We start from the raw sequence: 17,948 nt of genomic DNA on the forward strand, positions 1-17,948 counted from the left end.
AGGGTCTGTGCTCCATTTTATGTCCACCAACACCTATTAAAGCTTAACAGATAAAATTCCTTCCCCCTTGCACATCCTCCCTGATTTAAAAATCATTTGACTGTAAAATCTTTGAAGGCCAGATTCTAACGGGAATGATTACTAACACACAACCACACACACACACACACACAAAGCAAACTCATGCTCTGGCTTGTTTGATGATCGTACTGTAGGCAACATCTGTGCCAGTCTGATTGTGGAGCTGGATCAAACGCAATGATATAAAAGCTCTCACAGCCAAGAAATGAGTCGTTGTTTGGAGATGTTACACAGAATGTGAGAGAGTGAGAGCCGGGTGTTGCTGTTGTTTCTGTCTGCAGTACTTAGCTGTCCACACAAACCTCTGCTACATTAAGAGTCTTTGTTTTCCTCATTCTGGAAAATTTAGGAGCACTCCCTTCGGCCCAGGCTTTGTTTTACTTTGTACACAGATAAATAGAATACATTTTCATACGTTGCTTGTTTCCCTTGTAAGATTTGGGTCATACCTCCAGAGCAACGTATTAAAACCCCCAAATCCTCAAATTTGGAAATACATAGTTTTCAATACTTTGTCAATTCTGAAGCTCAGATTCTCCTCTCTTCCTGTCAAATGTGTTTTTACATGTCAATCTGACTGGTGGAAGTAATTACCTGGGGTCATTATGGATTGAGAGCAACACTGATGACAGGGGGCTGCTCCTATTAGTCTGGATGTCAGGTTAACTAGATTGTGCCCTCATCCAAACCACTGACAGACGGGTGCCAAAGGTCTCCCTCTTCTACCGAGACAACAGGAGGAAACACATTTTGAAGAAGGGCGCTCACCAAGGCCAAAGACCTATCCCTCCATGTTAAAGAAAATGTCCCTCCTCTTCACAAGAGTTCATAGAAACCAGCTGCAGTTTTTGAGTAACCCTGCTGACGGACAAACAAACAGCAATGTTAACACTTGAATCAAGATCCATGCATTTCTCTTTGAGAAACTGTTAAGAAAGTAAAAATAAATAAATCTGGATCCAAGTCAAAACTGTATGCTTTCTGTCTTGGCCCAGGTCTCATCCTTCCACCAAGTTTCGTGGAAATTCATTCTGTAGTTGTTGAGTAATTCTGCTGACAAACAAACAAAACATAACCTCCAGGTGGAGGTAAAAAGAAGGAAATGGAGGGAGACAGCAATGGGTCCCGTTTGGGCACAAATCAGGTGTTTTGACAGAAAGACTGTGAGCGATGGAAGAGCTTTTTCCGCATCTCTTTTCCATTAAGTACGGTCACAGCCTGGCCAGAATGGAAACGAGACGGTGTACTGTCACAGCTGTGTGTGGGTCCACATCGGTCTGCTTCCTATTCCAAGAGCTGAGTCTAAAATAGATGTGGTCTCAGCACAACTGTGTTTATTGGACAGAGTTTGCACTCGTGCATTTCCCCACATGTCAGGTTGTTGAGAAGAGGAGGGAGCGGAGAAAGTCAGAGGTAGAGACAGAGCCAAGGGGAGTGAGGAGGAGGAGTGAAGTAGGTTAGGTGGAAAGTCACTGAGGTCATTGTTGACAATATTTTCCAACTCCAACTTAAGAAAGAAAAGAGCTTTTTGAAAACTCATTTAATTGTTGAACATGAAATGAAACTATTTGGATTTTAGGGATAATGAAGTCTAGATTGAGAAGAGCACTTGGCTTTGTGGAGCTTTTTTTCTTTTATGGATAAAAAGATACAAAACAGAACTACAGCATGTGTGCACACATGTGATAGTAAGGGAATATAAGGACTGAGTTTCAGATCTCTTTTCAAGGATCTGGTCTTGCATCTATATGCACTCGGCTGGTTTTCACTTGAGACAGAAAAGCTGTTTGGCTGCAGCGGCTGCCAAGCAACATATGGGGAACGGCTTTGACCAAACCTTCGTCCAACTCAGAGTTTAAGTTTTATAAACAGAGTACTACATGGGCATTCATCAACAAAGTCACAGACATAACACTAGGAACCAGCTTCATTTTGTTTCCAAACCCGACCCAAGCCCGATGTTTTCCCTAATTCCAGACATGTGCAATGTAAAAAATCCAAGTAGAAAGCCTAACATGACTGAAGCTGAATATCATTTTGAAATTTCTCCCCGAACCCATCTCAACCCGGTCGGGTGAAAATGCTGAAAATAATCGAGCCCCAAGATGAATTTTGGGATTTGCAGCCAGGTGCAATGATGATAATGCATGAGACCCACTGTCTGTTAAGTAAACTAGTGTTTTATATTGTGTTTAATGTTTAATGTTTTGTATTTCTTGTTTTCGCTGTACCAAGAGCATCCCCAACCATGACCTAAAAACCAAGGAAATTACCAAACCGTGATATTTGTGTACCCTCACACACACACTGTGACTGCATTATGGCAGATTTTGTGACCGCCACCCCAACCAGACCCACTTCAGTCTGTTGACCCCTCCCTTGTTTGTATCTGTGTCAGGCCTTTGTCTGGTCTGCTGAATGAGAACATGCCTTCAGACTGCTCTCCGCTCCACTACGTATCTGTGTCAGTGGTGGCGAATGTGAGGAAACCCTGCTGAGGAGGTGAAAGGGGGGCAATGGCTACAAAAAAGCAGAGGGAAGAAAGGCAGGCTATTTACTGGGGGGGATGCAGCGAGGGGTCACCCCACCTGGTAGCTAAGGAATGACTCATTAGACAGGCAGGCACTAATGAAAGATTTGTCTGTCCTCACATTGGCCTCGCTGTCATGACTCTCTCCTCATCTGGAATTCTGCAGATTCCACCTTTCGCTTTCCTCGACTGTTTCTCTTTGACAGAGTCCGATATTATCTTGATGGCTGGTTTAACGCAGAGTTTATTGAAGAAACTTACCAGGAGATAATTAGCCTGTCCTTTAAGTGCTCGGCTCAACATGTTAAATCTCTCTGGAATAATAAAAGGGTGCACGAGGCTAAACAGTGGGATTGTGCCCCGAAATACTTAACCACCCAAAGCTGGGGGGAATGATTGCAACCGACAAAAACATAAACTTTCACTGAATGTCCAGTGTAAACACATCAATAAACACAACAAAACCCACCCACCCCTCTTTCCATTGGGGGACAATGAGCGCCGTTGAACTCTGGGGGCCAGGTTTTGTGTTTATTGGAGCTTGGTATGCCTTGTTATCGAATGCCTCTGCCAGGATCGAGTGTCACAGGCCAGAAACCTGATCCCCTCGCTGCTCCCGTGAGACACGATGTGTAGAGGAAGTCCAGGTATAACATCCGTGAAGGAAATCAAATCAGAATGAGTTAGCGTGGTTTATTTGCATGTTCCTTACGCGGCCAGTAACGTAAGAACATAGTCCAAGCATGCTTTACCACAAACGTTTTTGTTAAAGCTCTTCATGAAGCAGGTATCTGTGTTAAAGACGGCAAAACACACACACACACACACAAAGGCAGCACATCTGACTTAGTCCTACACTGCAGGTTAACTGTTTTTCTCATCTCTAGATTAATCCCAGATTTACGAGCTGTTTTTGTGATTTGGTTCCCGTCCCATGCCTTGGATGAGTGTCTGCTTAGAGACTTTCACGCCCTGTGGGTCCTCGCCTTCCTGTGGGCCCTGCTCCCAACGACAGAGGCTTCTTCACTCTGTGTGGCCTCCGACTCAGTCTTCTCTAATCTAAACCATGATCTCCATGTGTCTTCCATCACAACTTCCAAAGCATTTGAATAAACTCCAGGCAACAGGAACAAATTAATTAATGTCTGTATTCCTCCGTGCACTTTGCAGACGGGCCAGTGTGCAGCGTGTGCGTATCCTTGCATGTGCTTGCAGCGTGCTCATGCACACGCCCACTCACATTTTCCACATAATTGTCTTGATCCACCGTTTGGTTGCACTCAAAACCCAAACATGTTGAAAGTGATCTCATTCTTACCTGCATTCCCGCTTAATGATTTCCACCTGAGTGCTATAATCTGCTTTTATTGACCCATCATTCACCCCTTTTTCCTGTTCAGGGAGAAGGGGATAAAAAGAGCAAAAGAAAAGCCCAGTCCATAAAGTAGCATGTTACAAGCCGACGCACATGTTGGGAGGTCTCTCACCTTAATTACTCGTGTTTCCTCTTTGTAAATGTTTGAACAGGAGCTTTCCCTAACAGGGCAGGAAAGGAGACAGGGGAAACCAAATGAGAAGGTGGCTCCGTCGATGTTAGTTTGCTGCCGTTTCCTGACTGTGTGCAAAAGGCCATTATGCATACTGTAAACTCAAGGGTTTCTCATGAAAATGCCAGGGGACAAAAAATGAAAAGTTCATCCTTACACATGGCAGTCAGTGATGTGGCAGCGCTGGCTCACACGACACTGTGCTCTCCCAGATGGCTACAGTTTGCCTGACCTCAGTCTGACCACCGGTACCTCTCACAGACTCTGTGGCCTTCACTGTCCAGTAGAGCAGCGTCGGACCGCTTTAGGACACAGCTAAAAGCAGACATGGGCAGGGCACTGGCTCGGGGATGAAGTCCACTCTCAAGGTCCAGCTCTGACCAGACCAGGGGCCATATTCACAAAGCTTCATTTAACAAACAGTTGCTCAAGGGGATGAAAGTATAAGGAAAGTCTTGGAAAAAAAATTTGTAGTTAAGACTAGATCATAGTAAAGATAGAAGTTCTTCGAAAGATACTTCTATGAGACAAGAAAATTGTTATTTACAATTTGACTTTGCCCCGCAGATTTAAATAACTGGTATATCATCCATCCTTCCATTATCTGCTGATCCTTTTGAGGGTCAGGAGCCAATCCCAGCTGACATTGGGCACGTGGCGGGCTACACCCTACACAGGTTGCCAGCGTTTTACAGGGTGAACATATAGAGAAAAACAACCATTCACAGAACATGCAAACTCCAGAGAAAGGCCCCGGCCAAACTCAGCATCAAGCCAAGAACCTTCTTGCTCTGAGGTGACGGCGCTAAACACTGGTATAGCCCTCTCCAGAACATTTGAGGCTTAGTTGAAATCTTTCTGAGAATTTTCTCCGGATATTTGCAACTGTGGCCACAGAACTTGGCATTTCTGCAAGGCTGCACATGAGCAACAACATCCATCCTCTGGCATCTGATTATTGAAGTTGCCAAAGCAGCAGCACCAGTTATGCTGCCACACATAACATGTTAGAAATTCTACTTACTGCATCATGCTTGCAGTACTGTATATCCTAAGGCTTGGGTATATCCTGTAAATTGCACATGTACTGTATTTAAGCTGACAATCTTCAACCCACTCGTGCTCTGCCAATATTTATTCTGCTTGCAGATACTGGTGCGATGCTGCTCCTGTCACTCCTGCACCTCATTTAAGTTTTTCCCAGGTTGTAAAGTTTTATTGTCGTCACTCCCGATGCTTCAACGATGCTTGTGGGCCTGGTAAAGTCAGAGAAATGGGGATTATCTGTGGAATCATCGCTGAACTAATTTGATTGGATGCAACAACAATCAACAATCTACTGCCAATGTTAGTTTGCCAGTTGCCACAGCGATAGCAACAGACCACATGCAAAGACTGGCAAAGTGGGTGATGACTGACTGACGACTTTGTGCACCGCTGACCTACTTTACTTCAATATCAGTACCCTGCTGTGGTGGGCGTGACAGACAGTGATGAGGAAAGGTGCAGCACAGACAGAGCACAGCCACATTTATGCCTCGCAGCTATTTTGTAAATAATCCATAGTCTCATTCGCTGTGTTTTCTCCTCAACCTCAGATTCTCTGCTGTTGATTCCAATCGTGAATCGTAAAGCACGCTTCATATACAATCACCAGTATGATGCAGGGATCCTCCTTCTTGTTTGAGCTACTGAAAGCAAACCCAGTTTTATTTACAGCTGTGTGTGCGGGGTTGTCCTGCCCAGTGGGGTCTTTGTGGGTTTCCCGGCTGTGCTTTGGATGTGGTTTATGTGTTCCGCCAGCTGCACGAAGCATGAGCAGCGGTAGTCATCCCTTTCATTTTATAGCTCTTTCTGGAAATAATGGAAACAGAAGAGCAGCCGAGCATCTCGGATATGTTTGTCTGCAGGAAAATGAGCGAGGTTAATGCTGGAAACAAATTTGTGTTAGCTGTCCAGCATTGAGTGGCAGGGACTGGTCTCAGGTTGAGATCGGCATGTGGAGATACATAAAAAAGCCACCCATGACTCGAACAGGCCAGCATTACCGGAATGTGCTGGCACTGACACTGACAGTCAGAAGGTGTCTGAAGCAGCACAAAACAGATCTGCTTTTAAAAGTTGTCTTCTTAGCAGTCGCACAACCGTCTATGAGGTCCCGTCACGTCTGAATGTTTTCAGGACCCACAGCAGGTTTTTTCTTCGCTCTCTTTTACTCCTGGCATTAGAGCACATTCCTGATGATTATAGAAATTCCATGAGTACTTTTATGATTGTTATAATTATGAGAGCATTACATCCACGTAGCTGTTCCAGCTGAGAAAACGTGATCGTGTATCGCAATTTTAAGAGGAGAAAACAGCTGCTCTCTGTGGCACATCAATACCAGCCATCAAAGAAACACTTTCGCTCTGTTGAGTCATTCCACTGTCAGGTACTTGTCAGTAAAAGCCTTGAATGTGAAATGGAAAAAAAAAAATGGGCTGCTTGTCCTTAGATGCACTCCTGCATTCTTTTGATTTTAAGGCTGCCGTGTCTTTTGTGGTAATAGGAGTAACCGACAACATGATGTGACGCCTCAATCGACATTAAAAGAGTATATTGAATTAACTTAGCTGCTGCAAACTGTTCGAGTTGTTACTTTAGCGGGATCATGTTTTGCGGTGCCTCAACTTTATCCCTCATACCTTCCTTTGTTCTTCTAGTCCTGGGTTTGCTTTGGCCCAACAATGAATCCATGACAAATGTAGTGAGCTATTTAGTTTGAAGTTTCAGGTGGTTTTTAGGGTTTCAGGTGAATGTGATTTTGAGAGTTGGGCATTTCCTCTCAATAAATAAGTGCCTGGGCTCTTTTCCTAAATAGGGAATGGCAGAAGACCGATACTTTCTGGGTGCATATCTGTGCCAAATGGTATGGAACTAATCTCCACTGAGATATTTCTCATTAGAGGGAGGTGCAACGGTGTGTGGACCACGTACTGGGAGAGGGAAGGAACTTTGTGTTCCTGCAGATGGGCTTCATTTGGAGGAATAACTTTCTGACAGTTTTATTTCGGTCCATACTACAAAGCAAAGCAGAGGAGCACGAGCTCTTTAAGAATGGCAGTAGAACTGAGTCTGCGTGGAGGAGTTTCTCTGCCATGTTGTTGCTGATTGACACATACTTGCACCACAGACTGTATATAATGGACACTATGATGGCTCCCAAAAAATGGAAATCCAAAACATCTTGATCACCACCTGGTGGCTGGCTGCAGTATACGTCATAAACCGGGCTTTCTCCATGTTAGTGGATGGGACAAGGACCAAACTAAAAAGTCAAAGTATATGTCAAACACATTTTGTTTCTTAAATTGGGTGAAACGTCATGATAGACAGCTGAGACTGACTTCTGATTGGTTGAGTGCCTCTGATTTCTGTTGCACATTCGCAAAAGGGCAACACTCATATCTGGGAATGTTTGGATTCATTTAAGGATAGCGGGAGAAATGTCGTCCATCCATTAATTTAAATCCTGGATGCATTGTTGTTTTGCTGCTCTGCTGTGAATTACACAGAACTATCACTGAGCACTGCTGGGTATAATTTATCTGTTGCCTGATAAACATCTAGTGTTCGTGAGGACGCTCAGTTTAAAGGAAAAAGTGAACACTCATTCAAGACTTGTGTTGAAGTAGCACCGCAAATCAAGTTTGCTTTTTTATGGCGAAGGTGTGATGAGTAACTCAGAGTATCTCCCATCTGTGTTTCCACTCCAGTGATCTGAGAGATTGTCTGTTTGGAGATCTCTAATCTAAAGTCTGAGTCACCTTCCTGACCACGGAGCCGTGCGGCCATAGAAGAGGGTCCGGCACTTAAGAAGCTTTGGTTCCTTGGTGACTGAGCCCTTACTTTGTCCAAGCCAGAATCATGGAAATGGGTTTTAGTTTATGTCAGCTGCATAGACCCCAAACTAAACTATTAAAAGATATATAAACATGTCCAAGGAATTTATTTTAGATACATAAAAAATGACAAATACAGAGGAATCAAAGCACTCCCAGTGTGAAACTGTAAACCATTATTTAGTTGTTTTTTACATTTTCCAGCCAAGAAACTGAATGTTATGATGATAAATAATTTATATATACTTTTTATCAGTAGTAGAATGTTTACAAAGTGCTTTATCACACACAGTGGTGATGATAATAGAATCTGAAGTTTAAGAAGGAGTAAATAAAATATAGCTATCTGCAAAAATGTGTCTGTTTGGAGAAGTCGACTTTGGCAACCGTGATTTGCTCAAGCTGGGAGTTCCACAGTGGGGGGGGGCCCAACCGAAAAGTCCCAGTCACAGCTCCTTCCTGTTATTTATAAAGGAATAAATCACCAATATTGTGCAGCTTCCCCTCCTAATACCTCTGGACCTGTTGAGATGTATTCCTTGAGGATGTGGGTGCCAGTGACTTACCGGTACTCTTCCATAAAAGACCAACACTCATCTACTCGTCATGTGTCTGAACCATGTACGGCGCTGAGTGCACGGGACATATAAAGCTGCGCTTCACTCATACCAAATACCACCAGAGTAATAAATTAGAAACGAGACATCTCCTATAGATAAGGAACTCTGTTGTAACTGGAATGTGAGGTGTTTGATTTCAGCAGGCATCATCATCAAATCTGAGCCAGTTGACCACATATGGCTCATTCCCAAGCTGTGTGTGTGTGTGTGTGTGTGTGTGTGTGTGTGACACATCTCCAGTGTGGTGTTTGTCTGTAGCAGAATGGATTACACCAATAATATGAATGTGTATTGTGACACTGCAGTGGACGTCCTTTCTCTGCAATAACATGTCCTTGAAAAAGGATACCCAAAGTTTGACTCAAATTTAAAGATTTATTATTGAACAATTCTTCATAAATATCTCTAAAAATGACTATGTTGTTTATATTATTGACTTTAACCTGTGTTTTTATACATATATATATATATATGGCCACTCATAATGGATCCTGATTATTCATTGCCGTTTGCTGAAGCTCTCCCAGTAAAGCACAAACACACAGTTAAACCAAGCGACCCAAGAAGATTATTGCACAAGAAAGGGTGGTGAAGACAACAACCCCCATGAGTGGGTCTTTGCTTTTATTCAGGGGTCTTTTGTTGTTGTTTTGATCGAGAGACCTCTAGTGGCCGAAGTTACATATTGTTTGTTTGACATTATGAAAACACAACCTTATATCTAGCTTGTTGACAGGTTTCTTGACAGGAGTCTTTTCATTAATAATTTTGATTTTGATTTTCGGACTGGGCCCTTTGCTGTGTCACTCTCTTGCCCTTTCACACTTAGATTCTGTGCTTTCAAAAAATAATAAAAAAACATGTTGGATTTTCCCAAAGTGGGATGATTGTTGTCTCACTGGGCCCACGTATACCAGCTGTCAGTGTGTGTGAAGTTTGAAGTGTGTTGTGTCAAAAATGTTGTGTGTCACCAAGTTCCGGTGTCTGGAAGTATTGCCTGTGCGTGTCCGCAGAACTGGCAACACACTCTTTGTTTCTCTCCCTCTCTCCATCTGTCTCTCAGTTCATCAGCTGAGGGGATTTACTCAATGGCTGAGGAGGAGGAGGCCAACAACAATAATGAATAGAGGCTTGTTGCTCTGAATCCCAAGCGGACACACTCATCAGTGTGTGTTTCTCACACTTCTGAATAGAAGTAGCAGCAGCTGTTTGTAAAGACAAGGAGTTCATGGGCACAACTGTGTGCTCTTGTGTGCATGAAGGGTGTACTCAGGGCAATATGCACCTCTATTTGGCTGCCTGTTGGTTTCTCTCAATTGCAGGTTTGGGTGTAAAAGTTGTAACTCATGCACACTCATGCACCAACAGTGATAAATCATTTCCCGTCCCATCTGGAGAGGATTCTAACAGCTGCTACACACTGCAACGTGCTAGTCACGTCTTAATGTAGTGAGATGGAGGGAAAGAAAGAAAGAAAGACCTCATATCCCGATTCATGAACTACCTAATCAACATTAATCTCTAACAATTTAGATTTTTTAAAGTCATTCTTTTTTTTTTATGTCAGTAGCATCTGCTATATAGATATATAGGTAGGTAGGTAGGTCTGTCATTCAGTCGGTCTGTCATTCAGTCGGTCGGTCAGTTGGTTGGTAGGTCGGTCGGTAGATATGTGGATAGGTAGGTATAGATAGGTGGGTAGGTAAGTAGGTAGGTAGTTAGGTAGTTAGGTAGGAGGACAGGTAGGTAGGTAGGTAGGTAGGTCTGTCAGTCAGTCGGTCTGTCATTCAGTCGGTCGGTCAGTTAGTTGGTATGTCGGTAAGTATGTGGATAGGTAGGTATGGGTAGGTGGGTAGGTAAGTCGGTAGGTAGGTAGGTAGTAAGGTAGGTAGGTAGGTAATTAGGCATTGGTAGGTGGGTAGGTAGGTAGGTAGGTAGTAAGGTAGGTAGGTAGGTAATTAGGCATTGGTAGGTAGGTAGTTAATTAGGTATTGGTAGGTAGGTAGGTAGGTAGGCAGGTAGGAATGTGTAGGTAAGTTCGTAGGTAGTTAGTTAGGCAGGCAGGCAGATGCATAACACTAAACATAGTAATTAGAAAGTGAGGGGAGAAAAAGAAAGGTTCTGAGAAACAAACTGTCTCATTGTGATCTTCCATATCAGCCTCCAAGCAATAAAGTATCTGTCAAATACAATAAAAACAAGTTAGTATCTAACACAGAGAGTGGCTGTACTGAACTCTGTGTCCTCTGCATTGGGCTGGAGTGTTGCTGTATGTGGCTGAATCTGCAGCAGTAGGTTTTGCTGAGTCAGAGAGAGAGAGAGTGTCAGCAGTGATGAGTGAGCTACTGAGATTGTGCTCAATGCTGCCCCTCCTTGGCAGACTCGAGCGCCTGCACGTAGGGTAAAGGATTGTCAGGCAGTTGCAGGAAATGTTTTGCCTCCATCACAAACATCTGTCATCCGCCTCGTCCCCTCCTATAGCTCTCTGTGGAGAACTGACTAATGGGTGTATTGTGTATCACAGCCGTTGTGGTGGCTATTGGCTTAAAGGTTCCTCAATGACTATGGTAAACTACAGATATGACATTGTCAGCAGAAAAACATCCTCTGTTTGCTAATTCTCTGCAGATGTGCTCTGAGTTTCTCCTACTGTTCTTTCACTGTTCCTCTTGTAGGATCCTTTACTTATTTAGCTAGTTGGGATAATTGCAGCCAATGACGCAGATCACCAAGTGATTTTGAATGGGAAACATGTGATGTGTGTGATTCATTAAAACACTAATAGTTCTGCACTTTATTTTTCAAGAGAAGGTACAGTCATCCTAAATCTCTCCTCAACATTGGTGTTATTCACTTTTTGTGTGACAGCATCGCAGAAAGATGTGTGACTTTTCAACTCATCTCTCCATTCTCTCCTTTTCTCTCTCCACACAGAAAAACTCTACAACTCAACTGGACGTGAGCTACGAAGAGCCCTCTTCTCCCTCAAGCAGATTTTTCAGGTAATTATTTCTCTCTCCTAGTTCTCATTAACCTCTTAAAAATGACTGTGTAGTAATATCAGCAGCAGTTCTTGTGAGGTTTACCTAGCCATGCTTTTTCCAGGGGCACTGAGTGTTCATGTCTATGTACGCACAATAATGAAAGGGCTAAATGTTACGTTCACTAACACTTGGACATGGTATTGTTTTCCTGATGCAGAGTCGTGCTGCAGAGTCTGCCTTCGTGGCACACACACACACACACACACACACACACACACACACACACACACACACACACACACACACACACACACACACACACACACACACACACACACACACACAGTGGGCTGGGCTGGACCGCTGGGCAGTCGACTGTAGAGGGGGAGGGTTAAGTGACAGTTGGATGAAAAAGAAAGCAACAGATTCAGAACAGATTAGAATGGCTCACTTTTTACATGTGGCTCTGCAGGGCTTCAGTTGAACAGAATACTGATCATTCTTGTTTTTTAATAAAATGTCCACTCGGTTTGATTTATTTCAGTCATATTTCTCTACAATGCATCACAGACGTGTCCATGTAGGAGTCTCAGAGCTGCTGTTCCTTCTATTTCTTTAGTTGCACCCCTGTATATTTAGACCATTTGCCAAACGACTGGAGTCTCCATCACAGATCTATGGTAAAGCTCTTCTGGAAGCACTTACACTTCCTCCTGGGAGAGAAGGAGCCCCGACCACCTCACGGTGTTTATTGCCCCTCTTCCTCTGTTTCCCATCTGAACAGTAGAGAGTATCAGAAAATGTTTAAACCTGCAGAAAGCCTCCTGCTTGGCCTTAAATTACCAAGTCATGGACAGGTGTGAGAGATGCAGGTGGTTTTGTCATCGAGGGCTAAATGTGGGATGAAGTGGGGAGAGCCAAAGCAACAGGAATCCATCGGAACAAGCTGCGGGCACATCCCAGCGCTCAATGCACTTTCAGTGGCTGTAAGTTAATGTAAAGAAATTGAAGTTAGATTCGATTTATTCAGCTGAGGAGGGAGAAATGAGAAGTGTGCTCGAGCCCTCTGGCAAACCATAGAACACATAAAGAAGTTTGAGTGCATGTTCTCTGCATCACCTCTTTTAGACTCCTTAATAAAGCTGTAGTAAAATGTGACACGTGTTGTGAAGCAGTGTTTAAGTTAAAGCAATAGAACTCTTCTGTTTTTAGGCGGGACATATATTTAACTATAACTTAGTTATAAGTAATATAAGTTATGAGTAATTAGTCATATTTATAAGCTGTGAACATTGATGTAGGTAAGAATCACATCTGCAATTCTGATTTACTTCTTTATCACAACTCTTAAAGTAAACCTGCCTGTTTGGAATGGGCTGCTGGTCTGGCCTGTGGTGATGCTGGTTACAGCTTTCGCTCTGAAATTTAAAAGTGACCTGCAGTAATGAGTCTCTGCAACTAAAGGCCGACTGCAGGACTCAGAGCTGTTCACCTTTTTATTCAAAGTTCGGTGAAGCTCCAGAATCAGTTGCTGTCGTGAACGCGCTGTTGTTGTGATCGACAACATCACTTACATTGAATAGTCCCAGCCGCCGCTGTTACAGAGCGTTGGGCCCCTGTTTATTAGAAGTTTATTAATATTGAGCGGATCACATGTCCAAATCGTACCAAATGTCGACACTGCACCTAATTGGACCCTCAACAATACACATGAGAAGTGTGGAGCCGATAAGATGAACTGTTCTGGAGATCTGTGTTCCACATACAGACAGACAGAGAGATTACTGGAATTATTACACAGATTATTAGAACCATTTTCAAGAGTTGTGTGTGAGCGATTTAACAACAGGTTTCAGTTTGTTATTTCTCTGCAGGCTCTTTCACTCATAGTGTACTTGCTTCTCCCCAGGATGACAAGGACTTGGTGCACGAGTTTGTGGTGGAAGAGGGACTGACATGTTTGATAAAAGTGGGAGCCGAAGCCGACCAGAACTACCAGAACTACATCCTCAGGGGTATGTCCGCTGCAGAAGTGCACCTATAAACAACACAGCATGCTTTCCTCCTCCTGTACTTTCTCACACCTCGCCGCACGATCGAGGATGTTATTAATCAATCCCGTAACACCTTTCTTTCCATAAACCTCTCCAGAACCACATGTGTTTACGTGCACCATGTGAATTGATGATTCTGCTCATCGACTTCCTCACACTCACACACTTATGGTAGATAAACAAACTCAAATGTGTGTCTCAGTTCACACTGAAGTGAGGCCAAGGGTTCATTTATCTGTCCCATGTCGGTGAGGTGAAAGATCATACGTGATGTGGTCGGGGAGGGGCAGCATGTTCGGGAATACTAGAGGACAATAGCACTCCAAGGTCGCAGCCATTTAACAGCCTGTTGTGAGGGGGCGGGCTACACACTTAAGTGGCTAATAAAATTTCTGGCAGGATATTGCAGATCATAAAACTAATTTTCCCTCCTCTCTCTCTCTCTTTTTTATCTTTCACTCGTGTTTTATTTTTTCTTGTGTGTTCCCTTAACTTTTTGCTGCACTGTTTTTTAACCTGATGTTATTGCTGGTTGTCACAAAAGCAACAAAACCAATTTTTTCAAAACTTGGTAGAAGTGTGGGATATGGGCCAAGGAAGAACCTGTTCACTTTTGGAGCAGATTCAATGAAGGGGCGGGTTTTAAATAAACAGTTTTAGGAGGGTTATCTTTATTTAGTTACAGTAACAAATAATGCTTTCAACCTTAATCAAAGAATGGATATTTTGCCTGCCTTTGATGTAAGATGGCTTTCTGCGTACATATTACCACCATATATATATATATCTGACCTCAACATATGTTTATGTGATGTGATGTGGCCAATCAGCCTTGGAGGAGGTATGTGCTCCACGAGTGACCTTATAGTTAATTCATGTTTTTATGAACAGAATATAGTATCAGATGTAAACATAAGCTTGTATTCAACTTTTTCAAGACTAAAGTTGAAGACTAAAGTTCTATAGTTCAGACCCTTTTTTATTTCTTCATTAAGCTAACTTGAGTCTCAATCAGATGTCAGCCCCACTCATCTTTAAATTATTAGGTGCTTCAGGTCCCTAAAAGCTTGTGTTGTAATTTTGTCAACTTGCCCTTCGATGACCTTTTCTGTCTCTGAACAACATCAAAGAGCAGAGGACGGACGTCTGTGACAAAGTAATGCTGTTGCCTGATGAGCAGGTTATAAACATGAACATGATCCATGCCTGGACGGCCTCCGTCGGCTCTGGTCTGATGTTTGATGCTTCATCTGAACTTGGCCTGGTCTGACTCAGACAGATAAATCACACAGGTTAAATGGCCAAGAACAATGAGAGGCTTTTCTCCCAACGTCAGAGTTGACCACATGTAAGAGTCTCATCCTGCTTGTTGTATCTTTTCACTCCTCCTCATTGTTCGGTACTTTTTTCCCCCTTCACCTCCCAGAGAATTCTGATAAAACATCTGTCAGTACCTTTCTGTCCGACTCTTTTTGTGCTCATTTATGGTTTAATCTCTGCAGGCTGCAGCGTTTTCCCTCGTGTGTCTCCACGTCACCACGAGAAACTAACCCAAGCTGCCCCTCTCCCAAAAGCCCTTTTAACCTGCTTCAACCCTGTTTCAACCTGACCTAATTTCTCCTGACCAGCTGAGGAAATGTGGGGTGTAGTAGATCACCCTCCCTCGTGAGCCATGTGTTGGAGAACACAAGTCGAGCATGTGCTGGAACGCAGATGCACGGGTCAGAAATGTATATAGATCTGGCTGCTTTACTCTTGATGACTTCCAAGAGGAGCTATGTCATAAGGATTCCCCGGAGGAGAGTAAATTAGCTGCCTGAAATGTTCACACGTGCACACAGAGAGGAGAAGAAGAGAGCAAAGCATCTTTAGTAATAGCCCCGGTATAAAAACTCTGATAATTTCTAATATGGTATGTTTTTTTGCTGTACTGTCTTTCAAGTTGAGGCCAGTAAAAAAAAAAGGAATGTGCAGCCTTGAACCCATCTGTCTCATTACCCCCCTCTTCGACGAAACAATTTTGCTCTCTTTCATGAATAAAATTCAGTCTTATGGGTCTTTTGTAGTTGAAAAAGGCACAAGTCACACGTGCACGCCAGTCTGAATGCATTTTACAAGAACAGGTTCCCAGCCTTCGCTCTCTGGAACATTGCCGTCATTGTAAATGGTAAAGTTCCTGCAGCTCTCCCAGTAATCTACACCTTCTCACTTTTTTTCTTTCTCCTCATTTTTTCACTCCGCCTTCTCACCCCGGAGGTGTCTGTGGCCAGTTAGTGCTCCCTCAGTGATGTGGGTATTGTCTGGGTCTGCCCGGCTGGGCTCTGGCCCCTCTCCGCGCCCCTCACACCTGGCTCGGAGGGCTTCCAGACCTGGACTTAGCTCCTTGGAGGCCTGAGTTTCTTTTTTTGGTGGGGGGCCCAGGGGAAAGCTTTGTATGCCTTTATCACCCCATCAGAGGGCCAGGGTGTGAGGTCACTGTTTCAGAGGTGCCTGTGCCATCTGGTACTCCTGTAAGCTTCACACTCAGCCTTAAGTGAGGTAAAGGATGATGAAGGGCTTGTTAGTGACATTCATTATTCATTTTAAAATTAGCATTTGCAATTCTTTGTTCTAGGAACTAGAAACAGGTCATGCTACATTCAACATAGAATATCTATACAAGGATTATTTTACAAACAAACAGCATTTAATGCAAATTATTATCACTCTTGCCTTGCAGAGTGATACTAACTAACAAACAAATGCAGATGAAAACTAACTTCCGTGGAAGGAATTGAACAAAGACACTGGAAAATGTGCTAATGATCTTTCTCTGAGAGCAATATCCCTAAAATGATTAATTATTTCTTTATTGTGGTTTCCTGGGCAGCTGTTAAACATGCAAGTATAATTTACCTGAAGTCTAACTTGCCTGAAGCGATTTGAGGTGCTTGGTGTGGAATAAAATCAAAGCACAAACTTATAGAAAATTAGTTTTAATGCTGGGTTTTTATGATGAGATGAATATGTAAGATCAGATTTTGTCTGAGTCAAGTTTAGGCCCCTGTCCCTCGGGGTCACGACTCCAGAGCTCAATCACCCAGAGAGTTTGGGATTTTTTTTCTTTTTAGAAATTGAATAAACCAAATTTGGTCACGATGAATTAGTTTGCCCACCTGTGGCTCCACTCTTGTAACCAAAACTTTAGCAAAGAGCTTGAAAGCCTCTTGAAGTTAGTGGTATAGACCAAATTGCAGATGCATGAGTTGCCCATACAGCAACATATTTTGTCATTTGTATTGTAGATTTTTGAACTTCTTTTGTTTTAAGGCACAAAATAACATCAGCAGCGTGTGCAAAAGCTCAAAAAGGCTTCGGCACAAAGCTCAAAAAGATGCCTACAGTTATAATTTCCCTGAGCGAAACAGCGAAATGAGGTGGAAGAACAAATAACAAGGTTTTTTTCCTGTATCGCCGTTCCACTTGCAGTATTTACAGGAATAGCTGTGACAAAAGTAATGACTGTGTTTTAATTGGTACGTGTGAAAAAAAAGCGGCAGACATGAGGGCAGATTAAAGACGAACCAATTACAGTCGACTTGAAGCAATTATTCCCTGCTTTGAAATGTTCACCGTTGACATTCCTCACCGTGACCTATGTTTTCAGCTACACTTTCTGTGTTTGCACTTTGTAAAGGCCGTGCCACTTCTGTCTGCACACTGTTGTTTACAAAACACTGGCCATAAGCGTCGGTGGAATCAAACTGGTTTTTCATCTACAGGAATTTACTGAAACAGCCTTTTTTCATTTTTCTTTTTTACAGCTTTTCATCTTGGACACATTTTTGGAAAACACATTCCTAAGCTTTGTGTAAATTATCGTCACACCCAGAAGGCCATATCTCACATCACATGCTGTGTGATGTTGTATATACACAGGCTTACATGCTTTAACCTGTACGTGAATTTATAGCTTCCACACAAACGGGGGCTGAGATGTCCAGAGGTATAACTGTATCAAAGAAAGAAAGGAGGAGTCATGCCCGTTTTTCATAACATGAAAAACGGGCATGACTCCTCCTTTCTTCCTCTCTCACATATGTCTCTTTCTATATGTCTATTTCTCTCTATCTCTCTCCCGCTCTCCTGCCACCATCTTGAGCACCCCTGTTTTTAATGACACCGCCGTACGCACCCCATAAATTAACACTCCTCGATGCTGTGGGTTCTAGAGGGAGCTGCACACTGGGCCTCTGTGGGAAAAGGAGA

The 17,948-nt window shown here is 43.1% G+C and overlaps 1 protein-coding gene across 6 annotated transcripts in view; it reads left to right on the forward strand.

The window, feature by feature from the left end:
- The window catches only part of fhod3b (formin homology 2 domain containing 3b), an 88,652-nt gene that overhangs the window by 40,489 nt on the left and 30,215 nt on the right, over positions 1-17,948 (forward strand). For all 6 annotated transcript variants that reach the window (XM_035164505.2, XM_035164507.2, XM_035164508.2 and 3 more), the window contains exons 4-5: positions 11,597-11,664; positions 13,556-13,661. In XM_035164505.2, coding sequence (XP_035020396.2) covers positions 11,597-11,664; positions 13,556-13,661 — 174 coding nt within the window. The remainder of the gene's footprint in view (positions 1-11,596; positions 11,665-13,555; positions 13,662-17,948) is intronic.

Source organism: Hippoglossus stenolepis, chromosome 8 (genome assembly GCF_022539355.2).
Source record: "Hippoglossus stenolepis isolate QCI-W04-F060 chromosome 8, HSTE1.2, whole genome shotgun sequence".
Taxonomy (NCBI): Eukaryota; Metazoa; Chordata; class Actinopteri; order Pleuronectiformes; family Pleuronectidae; genus Hippoglossus; species Hippoglossus stenolepis.